This window comes from Alternaria incomplexa (assembly GCF_024043165.1).
Source record: "Alternaria incomplexa strain BMP 0042 chromosome Unknown scaffold_2, whole genome shotgun sequence".
NCBI classification, from domain to species: Eukaryota; Fungi; Ascomycota; class Dothideomycetes; order Pleosporales; family Pleosporaceae; genus Alternaria; species Alternaria incomplexa.
Genome location: NW_026249851.1, coordinates 37,583 through 61,989, shown reverse-complemented (window position 1 = coordinate 61,989; position 24,407 = coordinate 37,583). Strand labels below are relative to the sequence as shown.

The following is a 24,407-nucleotide window of genomic DNA, read 5'->3' as shown; positions in this document are numbered from 1 at the left end:
CCCAAAAGGCTGACAAGACAGAGAAGAGAAGAACTGGATCAAGAGAAAACCAAGGTTGTGTAGCCCGCCGGCGCTGAGAGTTAAATCGAAAACTCACTAAGAACCACCCAGCCTTTCCTAACAGACATTGACGTCCTTTCTACAAGCCCCGACGCCATAATAGTCGTGCGGCGCTCGGGCGGGGGCGTACTGACGTAGCCTGGGGGCCGTACTTGGGTTAACAAGTGAGACTGACGGTTCACCCGTGATGGCGTTTGATGGCGTTACGGGGCGTTCCAATAACGCAGCACGTACCGTCTCACATCTTTGCGATACTGCGCGAGGGCCACGATCACGGTGTTCAGCACGTTCAAGCCACGCAGGTCGGTAATCAGTAATCCCTGCATGAAACCCTTATCCCCGATCCATGGATTTTGGGGGGCAGCCCGCGGAGGGGGCATCGGTGCATGATGCGGCGGCCCCTGCAGTGTGAATGGCTGCGCGTTCGTGATGCTGTAGATCTGGCGGAGGGGAGGGGGAGTTCAGATCGCCGGCTAGAAGCGAGCGCTAGACTGTATGCGGGCGCAAGGGACTTGAGCTAGCAGGAATGATGTCATGGAAAACGTTAATTCTCCAGATCTTCATCCCTTTGGCAGTCTGTGGGTTATGGGGGGGCTGAGGCCGCCATGCGCGTTCATCACAATTTCCATTCTCAACATGCAGAGGATCTACGACTTATCGAGGAGAGTGCTGTTCGCCTTGCGGCCCAGCTTTGTGATTGCTACCCCGTGAACACGATCGCAATGCGGGTACCAACGACCTCGCCTATCCGATGAACCCACAAACGGAAACGTCTTCCATCATGATCGCTTCGCACCGTGCGCAGATTTTCCCAGTCCAGTGGCTGATTTCCAAAGTATCCTCCGGCGCGGAGCGGTCTCCACTAACTGCAAACGGGTCGTTGAGACACGGAAACGGATTAGCCCGTCCCTGCGAACTTGTATCGTGGAACGCTTCTGGAGCACCAGCGCGCGATGACGAGGGAACGATCTGCAAGGAATGGGGGGTGGCCAACGTCGATCGAGGGGATGGCAAGGCGGAGATGGGAGATGGGAGGGTTGCAGGTGAACCTTGGGATGGGTATTCAAGGTTTGGGGTTTGTTGGCATGTTGGAAAGGGATGCAGTGATCGTGATGTGTTGATGTGTTCTGAGTTTGTTTGTGGGAATGGGAATTGCGGTCAGTTCGCGGCGGCTGATTCTACAAGATTTCTAAGGTTGACGCCTGTTCCTCGACCAAAAGTGGTTTCTCGGCTTCGTCGAGAGTTACTCCTCATTACGATATCCAGGGTCTAATTCTCTTTGTTCAGAGTCGTTTGCGCCCACACGTATTACACGTGCTTCGCGATCTACTGCGACACATGGCAACATTTCCCGCTCGTTGTAGTCGAAGTTTCATTGCTTCCACTGCGTTATCTCGTTGTTGGCGATCCTCGTGACTAACTTTCTCTCGGCCACCTGCACTCCGACCATCTTCATCAACGCATCTACGCCTCTGGCTGCATGTATGCCTCATCTCCTGCATGTTGCCGAAGAGCGACGAATCTTGATCTCCGACATGGCGCCGTCGTCCCGGTCGTCCAAAGTCTTTTAGATCCTCGTCTGTGTACTCCATATCGTCGATTTCGAGACTATCCCAATCGCTCAGTTCGCTATCCTCAGGCTCTGCAATTGACGTGTCAGATCCCTCGTCATCATCTGCGACCAAAGGTTGGTCCCATTGGCGCCTTTGTTCACATGCCAATTCGGGCTTCAGAGCTGGGCTAGAATCTGCACTCATCGGACTGGGAAACAAGCCACGCATGATTGTTACCAACGTGTGTTAATGTTTCGTGACGTTGGAAATAGCGGTCGGAAGTATGGTGTAGTAGTTTCGCTAGGGTACTTACAATGAACGAGTTTCACCCTTTCGCTCGCTGTGAAGCATGCAAATCAGCGACTACCTACTCTGTGAAGTAAGGGGCGGTGATGTAACGAAGCCTGTCAACAGAACTGTGTACGTATAGTCTTTGCTTTGGCTCTACATCACTCGGCACCTAGGATCAGCCATAACGCATGCTGTGTCACTGATGATACCCGCGTCACTCTTCAGAGTATGTACCATCACCACCTGAATCTGAAGGCCGTGTACTGTGCGTACTAATCTAGCGAGCGGCATCTTTCACCTTCAGCGGCCACAGATATTTCCAATTTCTTCGATTGCAGCAGCACAAATCCGAGTAAAGTTAGTGTATTTACAACGTGCGTCTGCGTATCCCTTGTATTCGAACGTGTTTGCATCTTGCTTCGCGAGCGATATGCTATAAGTTATGTTTGATGGAGGCAGAAGATGTCGTATCAAGTCGTGCTGACATCCGAAAGCAGCCGCGAAAGGTCGCGACCACTACTTCTATGGCTTATGTCATTGCCACGGTTTCTTTTGTTTCTGCATTGTCTTTCATCCAACAACCTACGCAGTTCTAATACCTTCGAAGTCTGCTCCGCATAATCCTAGTCTAGCAGGTCTCTACGCGTTCATCAGTGATCCTGGGTACCCTAGTCGACACCAAAATGGAGAGACATCATCCGCCCTGACGAGGCGGCTTGTACATGCGACAGCACTTAGATCCCATTAATGCCAACATAATTCGGCGAAGATGTTTGCACCACTTCTCAGTGAGTGATATTGACCTACCGCATCATTATGGTAAACCTTTGGTCTGATCAAAATGTTGCTGATCGGGTGTTGAAATGCGAAGATAATTTGGTACAGTTGGAGGGGAAGATGATGCGCGATCTCATGCGAACTTCATCGTATAAAGGTAGCATAACTCATTGGCATTTGACAAGGTCTCACATACACGCGGCGACGTTTGAACAGCAGCCTCCGGTCACTCTAGAAGTGCCATAGACTGAGCTCTTCCTCTGACTGTACATCTCAATCGGTTCACTCTTCATCATTCGATTTGCACACGACTGCGCAAAATCTGTATGCTGACAGAATCATTGCAGCGGGTCATTCCCGGTACGTAAGCTGCCAAAGGTTCGCACATGAGCAACAGTGGGCGCGTATCTGCAACTACCTGTCTTACAGGTGACCGGGTATACTGCACCCACGGAGCCTGATCGAGGTGCAAACTTCGCAGCAGCGAGACGATCGTTGAGCGAGTGCCTAAGCGTTCAGATGCTTGGAGCAGAAGTCTGGCGAGACATTGTTAAGTTACTTGTCATCCGTAGTACCTAGGTATTTCGCAAGCGCTGGGGGCTGCGCTGGTATAGTAGCGATGAGCTTGGTTCTGGAGGGCGAATCCACAGGGATAGCAGAAGGTTTCAGCGAGTTTTGAATGAGGGCACATCAGCTTTATCAAAGATACTTGATGGACGGCTGCATCGTCGTGGTGCTGTATCCTGATGGAAGGCCTCGGAAGCCGAGATGGCAAGTGGGTCCTCGGCCCAACGCGGATACCACTAGGCTAAGTGGGCATTAGTCACAAGTGACGTAACGCGAAAACCAGGTCGCGACAGGATACCATCCCAACCTCCAAACCCCCTTTGCGTACGACGCGTTCGCCGCAGCGTCCAATGACCATCGCCTCCATGCCGTAGGGCTCGAAATCTTCTCACGCCGTTCCTGATGGCACAGGCGTACTCCCTGCGGAGCTTCAGCATCCAGACCCCTTGAGACGAACCCTAGGAGCGAACGTCGCGCGACCGACCCACCAACCTACCACGACCGAGGGCCAGCTAAGGTGGACCAGAACACCAGAAATAACGATCGACTTTCCGACATAACCCCGCTGTGGTACTTCTGCGTGTGTGCGTCAGCAAACAGCTGAACACAGCCCACATCTGACGACGCGCGCAAGACGCAAAGTCTACCTCTGCCTGCCTGAAGACCTGCCCAGGAACCTGCGTCGCTTCGACTCTTCTGCGCCACCGGGATAACCGGTAAATCAAAAATGCCACTCAGCACTAGGAGTACAGGAGAAGGGCTTGATCTCTATAGCGAAGTCTCCACCAATCTCTGCACGGTGAAATTCCGCCGACACTGGAGCTTTCGGATGTGATCATGTCAAAGTGACGAAAGGCCTCCACATTGCGCCGTGCTTTTCCAGCTCGACAGCGTGTACTCGACTTGCGAATGATTCGTTTGACCGTTTTCAAATGGAGACAACATCCGTCAGCCTTGACAGCTCCCGCTATGCAGCGGGGACTATGGAAGTGCCCAGCTTGGTTTACAGGTCTCGTCAGCTTTGAACCGGATCGCATCGAAAACTATCATGTTGATATGTCTGCCTCCCATACTGCTCGCGAATTCAACCTTTCGTCTCTAGTGTAGACCATACGGGCAGGCTACGAGCATGGTAAGCGGCTTTCACGTGATCTCCCATGCTGGTCTGGCTGCCGACGTACCCCATGAATCCAAGGTCTACAGATGTCTGGGGTAAAAAGCACCACATCGCCTATTTGCTCATCTTGCATATCAAACGACCGTAGCGGAACACTCGGCAACGGTTTGTTACTATGTTAAGTAACTTTACTCTTTGTTGTTCACCGCCAAGGCTCATGCCAATAGTCTTAACTCTAGACGACGCCGACCTTGCCGTCGGAACGGACTCCGCAACGCATCAAGCTCCGTCTTACTTTCGAAGAGCTCATCGTCTGCCATCTCAAGATCGGAAAGCTCACGTATAGCGATGCAGTTCATCTTGCTGACTTCAAAGTTGCAGCCACATTTGCGACCAGTCTCAACGTACAACACCACCGATACCTCTCGTTGATATCCTTCTCGAGGTCGAGTTGTGTAAATTGCATGGGGGAGAGCAACGTGTTCCTGTCGATCTTACCCCACAAAATCTGGTCTGGCGTACGTCGAGAACCACAGTTCCCAGAACGTCTTTCGACTTCTGGCCAATCATTGCGGTTGGTGTTACTTGAAAGCGCGACATTTTTGAACGTTAACGCGGGCCACACGGCTACTACCAGGCAGCGGAAAGCCTCAAGCATTACAGGCTTGGATAGCAGTCTCCACAAATGCTTGTACAGGCATTCGTCTACTGATATCATCGTTCTCGAGATGACGATAAGAACCAGACGCGAGGCCTGCTAGAATCCCAACAACGTAAGCCGATGCCGCAACACTGGAAGTCGCTAGGAGTCTCTAGCAGTACCGGCTGTCATAGTCCCTGAGCCACAGGCCAGTATAAGAGGCACCCAGTTCGAACGTGTTGGAAGGCATCCTCGAATTCCATCTCATCCCACAGTCGCTCAGTCTTCCAATATGAGATACGCTTTCGCTCCCATCGCGTTTGGCCTCGGAGCCAACGCCCTTGTCGTTCGTCAGGCTACACAGTGCTTCAAGCTTGAGGCGTCAGGCGGCGCATCAGGTGTACTTGGCCAACTCGACGACGGCCAGAACCGTGTCGGTAACGGTGGTCTGCCTACCGGCTGCTACTGCCTGGACGGCAACGGTGGCTTCACTGATTCCAATGGACGTGGTTGCATCCTAACTCCTCCCACCACCCAGTTCCAGTGCGATGTTGGTGCTACCCCCACCAACGGCTTTGCGGTCGGTCCCAACGGTGGCGTTACATACAACGGCTCCGGCAAGTTCTACGCTTGCCCCGTCAACGACAACGGCGAGTACAATGTCTACACAACACCTGCCCCTGGTCAAGAGAAGTGCGTCGAGATCTCTCTTGGCTCCGCTGGTTCTTGCGGGGCTGGCGCTACACAACCCGCTGGCTCTCAGCCTGCTGGCACACCTCCCGTAGCCACTGCGACTGGACCTGCTGGCACACCTCCTGTCGCTACCGCCACTGTACCTGCTGGAACACCTCCTGCTGGCACATATCCTGCTGGCACACCTGCTGGCACACCTCCTGCTGGTACACCACCCGCCGGTACACCTCCTGCTGGAAAGCCTTCTGATATGCCTGGAAAGCCTTCCGGTATGCCTGGTATGCCTTCTGGCATGCCCGAGTACCCCGACCAACCTGGAAAGCCTCAGCAATCAGGCAAGCCAGGCTACCCCGCCATGTCTGAAGGCCAGAAGCCCTCCCAGCCCGCACCTGGTGTCCCTCAAGAGTCCGAGTGCGTTCCCAGCGTCGTGACCGTCACTGTCACTGCGCCTGCTGCTCCTCCCGCTGGAACCAACCCCGCTCCCGCTGAGACCAAGCCAGCCCCTCCCGCTGAGACTCATCCCGCTCCTCCTGCCGAGACCTATCCCGCTGCTTCCGCGACCATGCCCGCTCCCCCAGCAGGAAGCAAGCCCGCTGAAACACCAGAGAACCCCGACGACGGCGTTAACAACGGCGGTGAGGGCTCATGCCCCCAGGACCTCAACGGCAACTACGAGTACCCCCACCTCATCGTACCTGTCGACTCCGAGCAGCCCGACAAGGCCCACGACACCTCCTACAATGGCATGGTTGATAACCACACTTGCACCATCTTCAACTTCGACATCCCCGCCTCCATGGCTGGCAAGAAGTGCTCAGCCATGTTCATGCTTCCCAAGAAGGAGGACCTCGAGACCTCCGACTACACCATGTCTGGCCACGGAAAGTGCACCATCAGCAAGCTCAAGGGCCCTGCCGATGCAATGACCACCTACAAGAACATGCCCGCCAAGGAGAAGGACGTTGCCTCCATGGAGATGACTCCCGGCAACACCTACCCCGTCGAGACTGGTGACTGCGAGGCTGGCAAGACCGTCACCTACATGATCTGCGGCAGCGGCGACTTCTCCATGGATTACTTCCAGGACTACAACCCAAGCCCCCTTGGCATGTACGTCCGCCAGTGCTAGATTGTTAGCGTTGGTGGCTGAGACCTTGTTTTGATCATGAATCATCAGCAAGTGAGTCTAAAAGGTGTGTCGGATGTGAACACCACCTACTTCTTCTTCATCGTCGCTGAGACGAGCCCTTCCTTTGTAATAACAACATGATACGATACGACGACATGGCACTCCTTATGAATAGTTTGTAGACTAGGTTCGATTCAATGTACATTTTTGCCCCTAGGTTTTGATCGCCCAGTTGATGTTACTCGTGAATGTTTAAGCTGGACACCATTTATTCTGCGCATGCCGTAGTCTATACTTCTCAGCTACTAGCAGCGGCTCAATGTTGCAAAGGTGCGAAAGGTGAACCACCGCCACCTTGCTACTTGATTCGCTCCCATTCGCGTCGCATACATACATTCGATCTTTATCAGTAAGAAGTTAGCAAGACAACGCATAGCTCTACTTTGCACATGATTTCAAGAATGCGACACGCGTTCTAGTCACCCTTGGTGGGATTGTTTGAACCACTGCGCAGTTGCGAACAGTGTGCAAGGCGAGGGAATGCAAGCTGAAACGCTCGCCACATGATGATTGACCACGTCGTGGATTCTCTGGTGATGTGTTCCAAGGTTGGCTTTGCGTGGATGGTAAGAGCGGTGAGCTCCACACATTTATGTATGTTCGCAGTCAAGTTGACGGGCATACACAGCGCTGAATATTTCCCAATAAAGTGATGAGTTGTAGCGTTAGGCATAGTAGCGAGCTTGAAAGGATTATGGGACAACCTTGGAGAGGCTACAGTCACTGCCAAGACGCTAACGGCAAAGCAATCAGCTTCCCGCTCTGGCACCCGCGTCGCGTTCACTGCGCAATATCACGCGTCCGACTGCACTCCATTTCGACTCAACCGACGCGAGCGACTACGTGACTACTGCGTTCCTGAGATTTCCGACACGTTGTACTTTGAGAGGTGCTCTGCTCGACCTCGACTGTCATGCACGCCACACGCGTCGCACAGCACCATCATTTTCGTGCCTTCTCGCGCTCCATCCGCAAAACACGCCTTCAGTCAGATCTCGGGACGTCTGGAGGACAATATGCGATCAGATAATTGACTGTGTCGTCCTACGGCCGTTATCATGTATCCCACGTAGGGCGCGCATCCATGTGCAAGGAGATTCACCTACATGTTTCTATGCTACAGGGCTTTCAATCTGCGCGATCGTCTCATCTCTGCGCGATATCACTTTCGACATCTATTCTGTGTTGGAGGTCCAGCATCGTGCGTGCAGCATCTACATCCAACTCAGCCTCAGGGTACAGCCGCTCACAGTCGCGCTAGAAGACGCAACGAATCTTCTGTACAGTGTCTGCAGATGGCGAGCTGCAGTCCGAAATGACACAAGATCCCCACAGTACTCTATGCGCAATATACACAGCGTTAGCTTGACCACCCCAACCAATCTGCAGGGCGCTTTCCGGGACTGCAATATCACGAGCCGGATTGCGGGGTCGATGTTTCAACGAAGCTGGGGTAGAAGCCGGGTAAACAGCTCAGATATATTGACTACCCGCAACAGCCCCGGTAGACTTTACCTTGGCTAATCTACTGTTAACAGGACTACATACCAATCTAGGGGCGAACGACCGTTCCTTACATTCGCCAAAATAAGCGCACACTACGCCTTCGATGAAGCACTACAGCAACGCCGCCGTGGCGCTTTGTATGCGAGATGTCAATGCTTTTTCACCAAGGACTTGGACCGTCTTGAGTGCTGTTAGAATGTACAACGGGCCGACGGTACCGTTGACTAAGTCTAAATACAGCCACGTGAACGTAAGGGCAAGCCTGTACCAAGCCTGCTGAAAGAGAAAAGGATGATTGGATGGGTCTTTTCCGCGGCGCCCATCCTCATGGCGTTCTATAAAAGCCCCAGCTAGTCCACCGTACGATTTATCACCACCTCGAGTCAATTCCAAGCCTCTCGTTTCATCATGGTACAACTCACACAGTTCGTTTTGGCAACTGCCGCCCTCGCCGGTGCTGCGTCCGCAGCTCCTAAGCCACCCCCAGGCCCCAACGTCAACCCTTGGACTGGCAAAGACCGCTATGTTGTTCAAAGCTACGGCAAGAAGCTCGACCAGACCATTGCAGCCTTCACTGCCCAGAACGACACTCTCAATGCGGCGCGCACTCGCACAGTCGCCCAGAAGATCTCGACTTTCACTTGGGTCACTACACGCGATGGTCTCAGCCTCATTCCCCAAGCCATCAAGGAGGCTCGTCAACAAAAGAAGGGTCCAAAGAAGATGATCGTCGGACTAGTTCTGTACAATCTGCCCGACCGTGATTGCTCTGCCGGCGAGTCTGCCGGTGAGCTCAGCTCCGCCAACAATGGTCTTCAGATCTACAAGAAGGAGTTTGTCGACAAGTACGCCACGCTTGTTTCTGAGGCCAGGGATCTCGACTTCGCCATCGTTCTTGAGCCCGACAGTCTGGGCAACGCCGTCACCAACCAGGGCGTTCCTTTCTGCGCCAACGCCACTCCAATCTACGAGGAGGGTATTGCGTACGCGATATCCAAGCTGCAGTACCCCAACGTACATCTGTACATCGATGCTGCGCACGGCGGCTGGCTCGGTTGGGCAGACAACCTGAAACCAACTGCTGAGGTCTTCGGCAGGGTTGTTGCCATGGCGAAGAAGCTCAACCCCATGGCTAAGATCCGGGGTTTCTCCACCAACGTATCCAACTACAACTCCTTCCAAGCCAAGGTCCGCGAGAACTACACCGAGTACTCGCCATCCTGGGACGAGAGTCACTACGCCACATCGCTCGCTCCTTACCTCGAGGCTGAGGGTCTGCCATCCCACTTCATCATCGACCAGGGCCGCGTCGCTCTTCCCGGTGCTCGTGAGGAGTGGGGTGAGTGGTGCAACGTCGAACCTGCTGGATTCGGTCCTCTACCTGGCTCCAAGCAGAACAACACCAACGTCGACTCTCTTGTCTGGATCAAGCCTGGTGGTGAGAGTGACGGAAAGTGCGGTCTTACTGGGGCACCGGCTGCTGGTGCTTGGTTCGACGAGTACGTGCAGATGCTGGTCAAGAACGCTGAGCCGGCTCTCGAGCCAACCTACATGAAGAAGCCCCACGGCCCCAAGGCTTAGATGTGGTAGGGCCGACCGAGTGTAAAGTACGCGGTTTCTGTTTAATGTACATATTAGATCGAATACTCAAGAACGTTATAAGACATCCATCTTTTCAAAATCTCACCGACCCTGCTACGCCATCGAGATCTGATCTATTTTCAGGGTCCTCCAGGGCTATGCACTCTGAACCCACACGTGACTCCAAGCTAACCTCACAGCTGCCTAGCCTGGGCCTACAACTATTTAGAGAAGGCAATTGTCTTGTGAATCGGCCACAACAATGTGTTTGCAACAAATCTACACCGAGTCCTTCCATCGAATTCTCAAACCCAATCCAATACCCGAGTCCACGATATGACGACAGCCTTCTTGGACCGCGAGAAGGCCTACAAAGAGTGGGAGGGATTGCTCAAGCGTGCAACTTCGCCTGAGGAATCTGAAAAGATGTAAGCCGCTGAATAGAGCGCTTACTTCATCCACAATACACTAGCTGATCGAAGCAGTGCCACAGCAAACCAGCTCAACTCGCCCCTACTTCGTCTACCTGGCGAGATCCGCAATCACATCTACACATACGTGTGCCGACCCACTACAGTCAAGCACGGGAAGCGCCCAGAAGTCTCCGAAAGGTCGTGTTTCTTCAGCGAAACCTTCCTCCTCACCTGCAAACAAATCTACTGCGAGGCCATCGCACTCTTGTATACCCATGCGACGTTCGAGTTGTCTGGATTTGGAGGGTGGGCAGCTCATGTAAGCCTCAACCCCAGATATCGCAACCTCATTACCTCGCTGTATATGGACGGTGGTTATCTCACCACTGCAATACGGAAGGCTCATGAATTCATATCTGGTAGAAGGGCTAAACCTGATCTACCTGGGGTTGAGAGGGTCCTTTTGAAGCAACCCATTAGGGCGAATGATGTAACCATCGATGCGCTACGAGGAATATTTGGAAAGCCGAACCTACAGGTCACCGATGAGGAGATTACAGATCCATATTGGCTCCTGAAGATGCAAAATTCTTCGAGGCAACCTGGGACTCGTCGCTGCTAGCGCATTCTTTCCCAATTTAGTTTCCTTTACTCATGAGTACCTACGTAGCTGGATACCTAAATTCATGAGGAAGCGATTGCAGACAAGTTGGGAGCGCATGTCCCTGAGAACGTTCCAGAAGTTCTGATGGACATACATAGTGTCGTCTATAGCAACACATTAGAACTGGATCAAGAAATATCCTCGGCGCTATGCACGTGATAATCCGGCGCGTGATCTTGAGGGTCTAATCCCAGTTTTGCAGCCACTCCCGCACGTACCCTCTGTATATAAAGCACCCTGATCGCCGAAACTAGTCCTCCTCTCTTGTCTTCCCACAGATTGTTCTCGGTAAACCATCAGCTCATACAGTCTCGCGAGCAACTACCCTGACTGGTTGGTGTAGACCACAAATCCTTAAACACACGTAACTGGGTAAGCGTTCTGCACCATTGAACAACTTCCTAGGCTTCGGTCCTGACCCCGCATAGCAACATGTCACGACAGACAGTCACATCACGTCAGCGTCGCGTGCTCACTTCCAAAGAAGCTCGCGGGATGTAAGTACTTTGACCATTCAACCCTCTCGAGACGACGGGCATCTGCTAACATGTATCCAGCACCCTAAAGAACCAGGTCAACTCACCTCTCTTGCGGCTGCCAGGAGAGATACGCAACAAGATCTACGCGTACGCGTGTTCCCGCACTCAGGCCGTCTTCAACAACAGTCCTCGAGCCCGCAAGTCCACAGCCATCATATCCACCTGTTCTCAGATGCGCCATGAAGCCCACGCCATCTTCTTCACGCATGTGACTCTCGATTTGAGGGCGCTCCTGTTCTCGGAGTTCCCACAGACGCTTCCACACGCGGACTTCCGGCTCGTCACTTCCATCCATCTACGATCGCAGCGGATTACAAGGCTCCTACGGGAGGATGAGCAGTTTGTAGCGGAACGACAGGGAGCTAAACTCTTCCCGGAATTGGAGCGAGTGTATGTCGCTGGTTGGAGTAAATCGCGCATGCCAAAGGATAGTTTGGGGGTTGACGCGCTACGAACTTGGGCGGGAAATGCGGACTTGCAAGTGGCCCCCAGCTCAGCGTTCTAGAGATCATTGTAAGGGCGAGCTCCGCATACGGGAATGACGAGGGTATTGATACGTCATGATCAAAGCTCTGCGATGGAAACGAGGTAGCAGTCAGTCCTTCTGTGCTAATTCACTGAATCACACCCAAAGCCTTCAACCTACTTCCTTCTACCACCCGCTTTCCATATACCAAAATCAACCTATCTGCTTCCTCTACTCACACGATATTGAACCGCCAAATACGCAAAGGTACTCCTCATCAAATAAGAAAGATCGCAATCCTCAGCCTCGAAGACACGGCCTCGCCCCCAGCCATGCGACACAGCAGCGCCGTGTCAGACATGTAATTTAGCCATTTCCCACGCAAATAATCAGCCGCACTCGCTCACAATCTATCCAGTACGACTCGAAACCAGCTTCACTCTCCGCTTCTCCGACTTCCAGGCGAGATCCGCAACATGATCTACGTGTACACATTCAGCAGTATGTACATCCGTATATACCGCTGGAGTAAGTACACGTACGAAAGATTCACAGCCCTCATGTCAACCTGTTCCCAGCTCCGCTATGAAGCCCGTGCGATGTTCTTCGACCATGTGACCTACAGGGTCTCCGAGAAGGATCATTCGTGGATCAAGCGGATCTCGAGGCTACCGGTTTATCATCTTATGACATCCGTTCGCATGCACGATACGGGTGTGGATGAGCTGTGGAAGCTGGAGCGTCCAGCCTTTCCGGCTTTGAAGCGAGTATACGTATTGGCTTCACCCATGGGATCGCATATGACTTATCTCATACGTCATAACCTGCGAGCTTGCACTAGGAACCAGGATCTTGAAATCATCTTTGAGAAAGCTGGGTAAGGGTATGGGAAGGGTTCTGTTAGGTGAGAGCGCGACGCGTACGTCATAGCGTTTGCTGCTACCCAAAATGAACAGGCGCTAGACAGTCATTTCGTCCACTCCAATACAACAATCAATAAAGCTCACTCTCACCTCAATTACCGAGACGCCTCATACTTTGACTTCGCCTGCCGTCGCTTTTGGTCTTAGTTAAGTACAAACACCATCTCTCTACACGATACCCACGATACCAACCATGGCGAGCCTACATCCACCCGCGGCTTCGTCGTATGAAAGCGCAATGTCACAAATGTAAGCCAACCGCCTCTCAGCCGCACGCTCACAAGAACTAACGTCCTAGCTAGTACGCTCAGAAACCAGCGAAAGTCACCATTCGTTCGCCTCCCCGCCGAGATCCGCAACAGAATCTACGCCTACGCCAGCCTCGCCGCCATCATCAAGATCACAAGAGCCCCAAAACTGAATCAGCATGTAAGCTCGCTGTCTCTCACCCAGTCGCACGTACTAACATCCGAACCAAGCAATCTCAGAAACCAGCTCGAGTCTCCGCTTCTCCGCCTGCCCGCTGAGCTGCGCAACAAGATCTACGCTTACATCGGTCTCTCTACTATCATCAAAGCCATTCAATCGGAAGAGTCTCTCAGGTTCAGGTTCCAGCTTCCAGAACAACTTGAGGCCTGCAAACAAATCCGACACGAAGCTACCTCACTACTATGCAGATCAGCGCTCTTCGATTTTAGTCAGTGTTACGGGAGTGCCTGGCTAAACAGCAGCTGCGACCACGAAATCGGCGAATTCGTTACCTCAATTAAGATGGACGTTGGTATTGCATGCTCCGTTCACCTTCTTCGAAATGGTAGAGAACCTGAAGGATTCCATTTCCCGACTAAATGGCTGCCGAACGTGGAGAAAATTTACATAGAATCTGGCCCATGGAGGCAACACTGGGAAGTTAATGTGATCACAAAACTGAAGGTGTGGTGTAAGAAGGATACCCTGCAAGTCATCTTTATGTGACTGAGAAAATGGGCGGCGGGCAGGAAGAGGGTACTTTATATATCACGAGAACTGGCTAGTCAAAAGAGAAGCGGATCGTAGTATCAGTCCTTGGCTAGGCAGCTAGCGCATTGCAGATATATCGACCTCGGAAGCACTCACTTCAAATTACCTACCCAGTTTCGTCAACTACCCACTGGGCAAAATTATTGTACTCTACTTCTCCGTCCGTCCAAAGAATGGAAACTTCTTCTAGAGCCGTTGTATCCTCCACCGCCATGTCCCAAATGTAAGCCTGCCGCCATCCACTCAACACCACCCACTAACGGACGCGCCTAGTACTCTCACCAACCAACAAGCATCACCCCTTCTTCGTCTCCCTGCCGAACTGCGAAACATAGTCTACACCTACGTTGGTCTGGCGACTATTATCCGGCCCTACAGATTGGAAACTACAAACACCGCCAACACCGCCCCCATCAAGTACACCCTCGAACTCCCAGGCCTCCTCTCAGCCTCGGCGCAAATCCGACAGGAAGCCACCCCACTTCTATACAAGCACGCTCTCTTCGATTTCGACGTGTTTGACTTGTGCTCGTGGCCACCAATTAGCACCTGCAACCACGAGATCAGCGATTTTATCACCTCGATTAAGATTTCGAGGTGTCTTGCGATCGAGATTACACTCGAGATTGTAAATGCTAGAGACCTCGGAGAGCTCAAGTTTTCGAACTACCGGCTTCCGAATCTGAAGAAGGTGTATGTTGGGCCTTGCGAAACGAGGCGGCCGTGGGAAGATAGTGTGAGGATGGCGCTGAAGGTTTGGTGTGGGAAGGGGGATTTGGAGGTTAGTTTTGGGGTGGAAAGTTTGTGAGATGTGCGATGGGCTGGGAAAGGGGACTTTTAGACGTTACAAGGATTGAATAATTAAGGGAAAGTCGAATTGAAGTAGTTGACGTTGGCTAAGTAGTACATTACACAATAGATGGATCGCTCTCTTCGAGTCCTCTACTTAATTCCGTCGATCTCAACCTCCCACAGACGTCCAGGTCTCTACCAATTCATCAACATCCCCCGGGAATCCTTGAACTCAACCACCAGATCCTCCTTATTGAACCAGACCCTCAACGCAACTCTGATACTCTCACTTCCCCTCATCCTTGCCCACATGACCTCCACCCTCTTCAGATTCGGCACAACAGGCCTGCCTCTGTTCGCGTTAACGTATCCTGCGACAAGGCTCGAATGCACCCAGCCAATCTGCAGCGTAGTACAACTCTCTACCTCGATGCAACACGTGATGCAGGAGACGTCGCTGACACGGGTAATGTCAAAGGTGGCGTTTGTGTAGATGAGCGCGGTGGCTTCGCTGCGGATTTGTTTGCACGTGAGCAGGAAGGGAGGGATGGTGTGGGAGAATGGGTGCTTGGAGTATCTCGGTAATCTGGAGAACACTACGCTGGTTGAGAGACCGATGAAGGTGTAGATCTTGCTGCGAAGTTCGGCGGGTAAGCGGAGGAAGGGAGATGGGGGCTGAGTACTATGTTGCTAGTTAGTGCAGGCTAATAGATTCCAAGGTTTGTAAGAGGATGCGTACATGGCGGACATCGCGCTGTTGATTTGGGGAGCTGCAGGTGTAGTCGCGGTTGTGGCTGTAGTCTCCGTGGTGGGTAAGTAGTGGATGCTGGGTTTGTCCATTTTGAACAGTGGGTGGTACAACCTTGGAACGGCAATCACGCTAGCAGCACTATTTGTGCTCTAACTGCACTAGTCTGGGTTATGCGAATCACAGTGAACTGTTTATTCCCTCTAAGTCCTTCACCTTGTTCAGTCAACTACCCACTAGCCGAGACCAATACACCCTACATTCTCCAACCCACACATAATGGCATCTCCATCTTATACAGCTGTTGAAGTCGCCACTGCCCTGTCCAAAATGTACGTCTCCACCACCTGCGCCGTCACTAAACACCATCATCCACCTACTAACACATACGCCCAGCACCCTTACCAACACACTCACATCCCCTCTCCTCCGCCTCCCCGCCGAATTGCGTAACAAGATCTACACCTACGTAGGCCACTCAGAACAGATCCACATCGCCGCGACCATTACCAACGCAAGCCCTGGCGATCCAACCCGTGACCCTTCCGGATTCACTATGCAATTCGACTTCCCAGGTCTCCTCTCCACCTGCCAACAAACCCGCTCCGAAGCTACCGCACTCATATACGCTCAATCCACCGTCAACACGCTCTCCGGCGACGCTTGGTACTGGCTATACTCACACTTTGCACACCGACTCTGCGCCCGTGTAACTTCAATACAGATCAGCGAGATCTTCGCCAACCTCATGGAGCGAGAGACTGATCAGCGCATGCTAGACTCGCAGGATGTCAAGGTATGTGCCTTGCACTTGCCATGCCTGGAGCGTGTGCACGTCGTATGTCAGGTGGTAGCCGGCTGGCCAATAGGCAGCGGTTACTTCACGGAGGAAGCGGTGAAGGAATGGTTTGGAAACGAGGGTTTGGATGTGTTCTTTGAGGGGAGTTGGTCGAAGCAGTACTCGTGTCCTGACTCCCTCATAGAGAGGTACGATATGTTGGTGGATGGAGAGTGAAGCTCAACACATCCTCTTGGGTGGCTGATATGTACCTAGGTAAAGGGGTGGTTAGTGGAGACGCTCGAATGCGGGTGGACTGAGATGATTATTGGGTGGGGAATTGTAGACGAAAACAAGCAATCTCCGAGTTAGTCTCTTTATTCTATACTCGGTGCAGTGGAGCCTCTTGAGGACTGGACCAGGGTGATCGGAGGATTTCGGTAGAGCGCTGGAAGGTGGCTTGATTGACGGCGATTCGGGACCGCTCGATTGGGTGTGGCGATGCCGGACCAGATCAGCTGAATTGTGATCTGAACCATGTCTTGTACATTAGGGAGAGGATATGAATATCTGTTGAAGATTGGTATATAACGTCGAACGCGCTAGCAACATCACATCCCTCTCTATCCTTCCCACCACTCCGCTCACACAATTATTCACAACCCAAACTGACTCTCCACCTCCCTCCTCTTCTGCTCCCTCTCCATCTCCTGGCGAATCCGCTCAACCTCCTCCGTCATGCCCTTCTCGCCCTTCTTGCGCTGCCTCTCCTCATACAGCGCTCTTCCCTTCATAATCCTTGCTACAATCTCCGCGGCGTTTACGTTTTGGAAGTCGTGGTTAGCGATTTCGCGGTATATATTGAGGGCCTTGGGGACGGCGTAGGGGTCGAAGGCGAGGGGCATGAAGGTGGTTTTGCCGTGGTAGACGGTGAGGGGTTGGGCGTAGGGGAGCGTGTGCAGGAAGGCTTTGCTGAGGGAGAAGGGGGCGCCGAAGATGGCGGCGTGGACGTACTGGGTGGGTGGGTTAGTGGGTGTATATGGGGAAGGGAGGAGGGAACGTACTTTGCACTGCAGGACGCAGAGGCCGCGCTCGAAGATGTTCATGATGGGGTAGTTGATGCCTTTCCAGTGGTTGATGACTTCGTCGTCGTGGATGCCGGCGATGAGGAAGATGGGGCCGTAGTCCTCGCCGGACTTTTCTATGCGCGCTGCCTTTGCTTCGTCGGTGTACCAGCCGCCCTCCTTGGCGGCTTCTTCTTCGGACTGTGTGACGAGGCGGAGGAACTCGATATGACCCGAGGAGAACAGATCCCAGCCTCCATCGACATAGATGACCTTTTGGCCGGGCTTGACACCCTTGCCCTTGACCAACTCGTGGAACTTGCCCTTTTCTTCCTTGACGGGTCCGAGTGCTGAGGCGGTCGAGGCCTGGCGGACGGTGCCGGGGCGCGGCGCAGTGGGCGATGTTGGCGAGGTTACAGTATTGCTGGTGGTTGTCCTCCGTAGCTTGACGGGTCGCGAAGCATGCCAGTACCACACGTCGCAGCCGGGCGCGCGACCTGAGGCGTCGGTCGCGTAGTCCTTGATGCGCTGAAGCATCTCCTCTCCCGTCTTTAACCGCTCCTTCTCGTCACCCGGGCCCTCGTCTCCGGACAGCCTCTTCTCCAGCGATGGTATAAAGTGCGACTTGGTGCACAGCAGCATGCGGCCCACGAGGTCGGTCGTCGAGATGCCAGGTGTGCGCTTAACCACCTTGAACCTTCCCGCTGCCTTGACATAGCGGTAGCAGTCCTTTCCGTCACTGTCGGAGGTGATGTCATCGCCGTGGACGACGTATTGGCAGCCGTAGTGGGTGATCCAGGGTAGCGAGGTTACGTAGGGCGCCCTCGGGACGGCTTTGGTAGCCCATCGGCAGGCTTCGACGGCGGCGACACTGAAATGATTAGCTTTCAAGGCGGCGCATTCGTCATGGCAGTGCGCACCGTTCGTCGAGGCGCATCACCGTCGGGCCCTTGTTCTCCATGATGGACTCATCCGAGTGCACACCAACGAACAGCTCGTTGCCCAGCTGGCGCGCCTGCAGCATGGCGCCCGCATGGCCTGTCTCTGTAAGCGCTGAATACCTCAACTCCGGCAGCCGGCATACCGTGGTGAGCAAAGTCGAAACAACCATCGACCCATATGCGCTCGTCCGAAACCTCGACGTCTTCCTGAGGATCCACGGGCCACTGTCCCTCTGAGGGAATCCACTCTCCCTGTGTTTCGTCAGTTGTTTGCGCAGCCTGGGCGTGGGTGGGTGGTGTGTACTCGTGCGCTCTGTCGGCGCTGCATCGTGACGTGGGGTAGTTGGCGGGGCTGGCAGCAACACACAACAGTACAGCGGTACTTGGTAGTAATGGTGTGTCTGGGAGAGTCGGACGGTGTCGAGTCTGAACCGCGGGACTGGAAAGCTTGGAAGCTTGGAGCTTGGAAACAGCACCTGCCACTCTGGATTCAGCCTAACGTGCTGATAGCCGCACGTGGGCAAATGGCATAGTCAGTGAAGCTATGGCAAAGTAGGCGACAGGGGCAGAGGCGGTGGGCAGGGATGGGCCTCGGGCGGCTTGTTCCTGCGTCGGGATAGGTTCTCACGGTATCAGCTGTAGCCGCGAGTCGAAACACGTTTTCGTTTTGCGCGCCAGTATCTACCTTATAGCGTGCAGTCCCGTCTGCGTGTCTTCTCACCTACATTCTAACGAAGAGACCATAGTATATTTACAAGTAGGTATAGCAATGCGGCAATGTCATCAGGGTCCGTGGTGAAACAGCCCCTGATCGCTCGGTAGCCCCACACCTCTGGGAAAGCACATGGGCTACCAGCATGGCCGACAACTCCAGCCAGGGCCTCTTCTCCCGCCGCCCCTCGTTTTTCGGCGGCAAGACCAAGGGACAAGGACACAAGCAAACAAACTCGACCCTCGCGCCGCCCCAACTCAACATCACCCCCGCGGCCAACCCCGGGCTAAAGACACCCCCTCTCCAACTCGACCAATACGAGTTTCCCGCCCGACTCGCAGCGACGCCACCACGACGCAGGCACGCCAGCAGCAGGCACAGCATCGCCTCGTCCGTCACCGATCTCGGGTCCACGCTGCGGAGGTCACGGTCCGCCTCGCTTCGCACCAACGCGTCGGCCTCGTCCTCGCATAAGAGGACCCCCTCGGCCACCCTGGCCCTCACCTACTCCCCCGAGAAGGCCCCCGTGCCTGCCAGTGTGACGAATGCCTCGCGGCCCGCCCTCTCCATATCCACCTTTTCGCGCAGCAAGCAAAAAAGCAGCGAGAACGTCAAGACCGAGGGTGGCAGTGTCCAACAACCCCAGGCCCAGGTCTACGAGAAGAGCCCCCTCAGCGCCGTCGACAAGCCCAAGACTCCCTTCGGCAACATGGCTGTCCCCATCCCGCTGCGGCATCCGCCCTCCCAGAAGGAGATCCTCCAGGCAAACCAGCAGTCCAACCGCACATTAGCACCTGCCGCGCCCATCCCCGTCCCCAACGGCTCCAACCCCAACCTCGTCTTCCAGCACATCCACGAGCTCGCCTCCAAGCGCATATCCACCCTCGACTACCTGCGGAAGGCGTAAGTCCTCTCCTCCTACATTGTCACTACAACTAACACCCCCCAGCCACGAAGGCCGCATCTACTGGTTCAACACGCTCCTCTTCTCCAAAACAGACCTCACGCGCCTCCCCTCCTTCACAACGCGCAACCAAGCCCGGCGCGCCACCCACTACCTCCTCCTCGGCTTCTCCCTCCCCACCATCCTCGACCTAAACGCCAACTCCCCGTCCGACTACCTCAAAGCCCTCAACGCCCTGCTCCTAGAATTCGAACAATACCAATCCATCCACCCGGCCGACGGCTCCACCCCATCGTCCCTCTCCCGCGCCCGCCTCCCCCAGATGTTCAAGCGCGCAAACATGGGCATGGGAATGGGAATGGGCATGTCAATGGGCAGTAAAGGCCGGCGGTCCAGCAGCGCAAATGGCGATTTCCCGCTCCTCACTCCAAGCAACAGTTTCACTGGTTCGGAAACGAGTGGTGGCATGGGTGGCGGCTTCGACTCCCCGCCTACAACAGACGATTCCTTGCTTCCGAATGAAAGCTACACGCATCTCCAGACCCCGAGTCTGCCTTTCGACCCCGATTTCTTCAGCACGTTTGCTACGCTGTGCGATGTCTTGATTGATTGCTACACCAAGATACTTAGTATGCTCAGTACGCCTGAAAGTGTGGCGAGTGCGGGGGGTGGCGTACCCAGTTTGGTGGGTGATTTGTTCAACAAGGCGGATGCGCGGGTGAGGAAGATTATTCTTGCGGGAGTTGTGCGCGAGTTTGAGGATAGTTGTCGAGCGGGGCTCAAGAGTGAGGTTGGGGGTGTGGGCAAGGTTGTTTTGGGAGGGTTGATGTAGGAGGTGGGGAAGATGATGATTTATGTGGCGGGCATTATGATCTGGGCACTTTATGATATCCAACAAGGTACACGGATGGGCGTTTTCCTTTCTTCTTTCTTCTTCTTTTGGTTGGCTACTTCCTTCTTGCATGGAGATGGAGTTGGAAATTTAGAATATACGGTAGCATATGGCATGGTATAGCATAGCATGAGTAGGCCAGACAGGGATATACGCTGGCAAGCGTAAGAACCCTCTTCTACAGCACAACGAATGTGCTTCCAATAAACTAATGCCAACACAACCGCATTCTTCTCAATCCCAGTGCGAGCCGTTCAACATCCTCCCTTATCCCCTCCACATCCCCAGACGTATCCCCTGATAAATCTCAGCAATGGCAACCCCCGCCTCCTAAGCAGCAGCCGCTTCATTCTTCTCCACAAGATCCACAACACCCTTCCCCCTACCCACCTTGACCTTTGTCTTCTTCGCGGGCTTCTTCTCCTGTATCAATTGTCAGCACACATCCCCCCTTCCTACCAGATAAACATACCTTAACCCCCTCACTCCCCACGGCATCCCCCTCATCCACGCCCTCACTCCCAAAAATCTCCTCCTCCTCATCCCTCAACTGCTCCTTCAGCTCCGCCAGCTCGATCCTCATACTATACGCATCCTCACCATCAGCATAGTATTTCGCTTCGATCTTGTCGACGGTGAAACCGAGGGTTTCGCGGTAGAGATGCAGGGCTGCGTTGTTGGAGACGCGGACGTGCAGGGAGACGTAGTGCGCGTTGAAGGTCTCGGCCATGGCGCGTTGGGATTGGCGCATCAGTTTTTCGGCGAGACCGAGGCGGCGATGGGTCCGCATTACGGAGAGAGAGGTTATGTGGCCATGTTGGACACCGTCGGTGGGCTCTTCCTCCATCTTGGCGAGGACGTAGCCTACGATCTTTGGGGGGTCGTAGGGGGTTTTGGGCGGGCGGGATACCTGAGAGGTATTAGTAACGTGCAAAACGTATCAATACGTGATCCAATATCGAAAGGACAAGTAACAGCAGATCGTCACGTGTTCCACGTAAACGACTCCCCGTTGCTCAACCATTATTTCATAAATAAGCCAAGCGCAGCACTCGCGAACAACTGCAATTCTCATCATCTAATCCTTCCTCTTTACACCATTTCCCAGGTCTTCCCCAAATACAAAAACAAACATAAACACAAGAAACTTACATCAACAGCCACATAGCTCAACTGCGGCCAACTCATCGCATGGTACAAGTAATACTTGCAAAAGTAGTTCTCAGGCAAATTCGTAATATTCGCAAGCTGGACATGCGGAATGTCCGATGGGCGTAGGACGCGGATATCCATTTTCGTGGGGATGTGTGGCGTGTGGTGTGTGTGGTTCCTCGCTCTTTCTTAACACAACAATTGCAGCCAGTGTTGAAGTCCTGGGTACACGAGAGTGGTGGTATGGGATTGGGACCGGGGTGATTAGCTGGAGGTATTGCAGCGCTAATGCGAATGCGGATGGGGGAATGAGCGATGAGGCTGGAAATCTGGACTCTGGAAGGCGGTTTGGTGATGGAAGAGGGCGAGTGCGTTATGTAAGCAAGACTTGTGGGGTCGGGGATTAGATGTTAGCGCGGGGTTAAACGCCGACGGACGCGACTCTACTCAAAAGCTCAAGAACCCCTTTGGAAACATGACATACAGCCATTCAGCCATGAAGTTTCAAGCTCAATTCCGATCATCCGTCATACACTGAAATCCCATCCCGTCCAAACCATTAAACAATAACCACCCCATCCCCACCCACGCGCCTCCCCACAACATGCAGATCCGGCAGCCCAAACGCATCCCTCACCTTCTCTCTTGCCTGCGCATCTGTCAAATTGACCTTTAGGCGCCAAACTTCTATCTCCAATAGCTTTAGTGAAGCAAACCATTCCTTCAGATATGCACCCTTCATTTCATGCTGTCCCTCGATGATAGCCCGCCCATTCCCCCTTGTCAACCAAAGCCTCTCAACCCTCCCAAACCCACTTGCAGGCAGATTCGACGACGCAAAGAATCTTAGCGCGAAGTAGCTAGGTACAAATGTGCAGAGCGTGAAGGATAAGGCGCTGGCTTCGATGTAGATCTGGCGGCAGGTGTAGAGGATGGCGCGGACGCTGGGGTAGCGGCCGAGCACGTCTTTTTTGATGAGGAGCTTGTTGACATTGATGGTGGTGTTTAAGAAGACGAATTTGTAGATCTTGTTGCGGAGTTCGGCGGGGAGGTGGAGGAGAGGTGAGTGGGTTTGGTTGGTGTGGGTGCTGGGGGGTGTTAGGATTGAGGGTGTGGGTGGGGAGTGGTGGGTTTACATTTTGTCTCTGTTTTGCTTCTGTGGTAAGATGGGGTTGTTGTTGCTTTGTACGTTGTAGTCGTTGTTGAAGACGTCGTCGACGTCACGGAGGTCTTCGTCGCGATCGTCGTTTTGGTCGGCGGGTAAGACGCGAGGTTTCATGGAACCTAAGTCGGAGAGGCGAAGCATCTTCAGTGTGTCGGCGGTGCGACGGCGGTTTTGTGTTTCAATGTCAGGTATGAGAGCGAGATCGCGAGTGGTTGGTTGTGGAGCTGTCAGTCAATGTTGGCCGCGACGCTAGTACAAGGTCTGCATGAGGACAAACGGTGATGGTGACTGCGATTTGGCGCTAACTACATGAGGCCGCGGCAGGGGACGAGGTGAAGTGAGAGCGGAGCAAGACTGCTTCAAGACTCGAGTATTCATCTTGGCTTCTACCAAATATACTACCGCTCTACCATCTGACTACCATTTACCACGCGAACCAAACGGCGGATACGGAAGGAAAATGACCTCTCCACCTCCCAAGCCCTTCTCTACTAGTGTCGCAAAGCCTCGAAACCTCAGCAAGCGTGACGGGCAGCAATTAAGAGGCAGTGTTGTGTAAATGTATTTCAGTCGTGGAAGCTTATACCATTGCCCCTCGTGTTGACCAAGTGCCTCAAGCGTGGAAAACATCATCGATATCGATGTAATCAGTTCTCGCTTTCCAAGCCCAATATGCTCCAGAAAATCATGAATCTCTGGGTAATTGATACTAAACGTTGTGTGCGAGAACATGAGAAGCTCAGCCTCGGACCGGGTCTGACGACATGTTCGAATGAGTGAGACGGTACGCGAGATACGCCGAGCTGGGCGCCTTCGATCTTTTTTTGACATAGGTTGACGTCGGAGGTTCGGTTTGATGAAAGTGCCGGCGAGAGCGTATTCGTAGATCCTGTTGCGCAACTCGCCTGGAAGCCGCAGCAAAGGCGAGTTCTTGGTATTTGCTTCTGTGCTATATACACGTCAGTAATGCCATCGAATTTTTGCAACGAGAGTTGAAAAGACAGGACTTGCATGAGATCTCGCTCGTCGATGGCCCCATCGGGGACGACAGGTAAAGTAGCGAAGTGGTCCATAGTGTATGCGTGCACTCGAGCTTAGGGCTTTGTCTGGTGGAAATCGGTTGATCGTTGAGTGTGAGAGTTCTGGGTCGGATTTGCAGCTGAAATGAGTCGCTGACTGATACAAAAGCGAAAGCGTGAATGTCAGGACCCTAAGGCTGTCGTCGTGGACGATTATTCTAACCGAGTCAGCTCACGATTT

The 24,407-nt window shown here is 53.5% G+C and overlaps 8 protein-coding genes across 8 annotated transcripts; 6 read left to right on the top strand and 2 right to left on the bottom strand.

The window, feature by feature from the left end:
* Nucleotides 1-5,297: 5,297 nt before the first annotated feature.
* On the top strand, nt 5,298-6,827 carry J4E90_001484 (uncharacterized protein; the record flags this gene model as incomplete). Its single annotated transcript, XM_051431072.1, has 1 exon — nt 5,298-6,827. One exon carries the CDS (start codon nt 5,298-5,300, stop codon nt 6,825-6,827), a length of 1,530 nt encoding a protein of 509 aa, XP_051294206.1.
* A 1,974-nt stretch (nt 6,828-8,801) lies between these two features.
* On the top strand, nt 8,802-9,974 carry CEL6B (1,4-beta-D-glucan cellobiohydrolase cel6b; the record flags this gene model as incomplete). Its single annotated transcript, XM_051431071.1, has 1 exon — nt 8,802-9,974. One exon carries the CDS (start codon nt 8,802-8,804, stop codon nt 9,972-9,974), a length of 1,173 nt encoding a protein of 390 aa, XP_051294205.1.
* Nucleotides 9,975-10,310: 336 nt separating this feature from the next.
* Nucleotides 10,311-12,095, top strand: J4E90_001482 (uncharacterized protein; the record flags this gene model as incomplete). The annotated part of the gene is made up of 4 exons (XM_051431070.1): nt 10,311-10,402; nt 10,460-10,532; nt 11,496-11,548; nt 11,609-12,095. The coding sequence occupies 4 exons, from the start codon at nt 10,311-10,313 to the stop codon at nt 12,093-12,095; spliced, it is 705 nt and encodes a 234-aa protein (XP_051294204.1).
* A 1,077-nt stretch (nt 12,096-13,172) lies between these two features.
* On the top strand, nt 13,173-14,807 carry J4E90_001481 (uncharacterized protein; the record flags this gene model as incomplete). The annotated part of the gene is made up of 4 exons (XM_051431069.1): nt 13,173-13,228; nt 13,282-13,408; nt 13,475-13,676; nt 14,335-14,807. 4 exons carry the CDS (start codon nt 13,173-13,175, stop codon nt 14,805-14,807), a joined length of 858 nt encoding a protein of 285 aa, XP_051294203.1.
* A 1,011-nt stretch (nt 14,808-15,818) lies between these two features.
* Nucleotides 15,819-16,554, top strand: J4E90_001480 (uncharacterized protein; the record flags this gene model as incomplete). Its single annotated transcript, XM_051431068.1, has 2 exons — nt 15,819-15,871; nt 15,936-16,554. 2 exons carry the CDS (start codon nt 15,819-15,821, stop codon nt 16,552-16,554), a joined length of 672 nt encoding a protein of 223 aa, XP_051294202.1.
* A 419-nt stretch (nt 16,555-16,973) lies between these two features.
* On the bottom strand, nt 16,974-18,405 carry J4E90_001479 (uncharacterized protein; the record flags this gene model as incomplete). Its single annotated transcript, XM_051431067.1, has 3 exons — nt 16,974-17,330; nt 17,382-18,252; nt 18,302-18,405. 3 exons carry the CDS (start codon nt 18,403-18,405, stop codon nt 16,974-16,976), a joined length of 1,332 nt encoding a protein of 443 aa, XP_051294201.1.
* A 774-nt stretch (nt 18,406-19,179) lies between these two features.
* J4E90_001478 (uncharacterized protein) lies at nt 19,180-20,770 on the top strand (the record flags this gene model as incomplete). The annotated part of the gene is made up of 2 exons (XM_051431066.1): nt 19,180-19,937; nt 19,984-20,770. 2 exons carry the CDS (start codon nt 19,180-19,182, stop codon nt 20,768-20,770), a joined length of 1,545 nt encoding a protein of 514 aa, XP_051294200.1.
* Nucleotides 20,771-21,160: 390 nt separating this feature from the next.
* On the bottom strand, nt 21,161-23,288 carry J4E90_001477 (uncharacterized protein; the record flags this gene model as incomplete). Its single annotated transcript, XM_051431065.1, has 5 exons — nt 21,161-21,253; nt 21,303-21,740; nt 21,983-22,003; nt 22,620-23,070; nt 23,119-23,288. 5 exons carry the CDS (start codon nt 23,286-23,288, stop codon nt 21,161-21,163), a joined length of 1,173 nt encoding a protein of 390 aa, XP_051294199.1.
* Between the last annotated feature and the right edge of the window lie 1,119 nt (nt 23,289-24,407).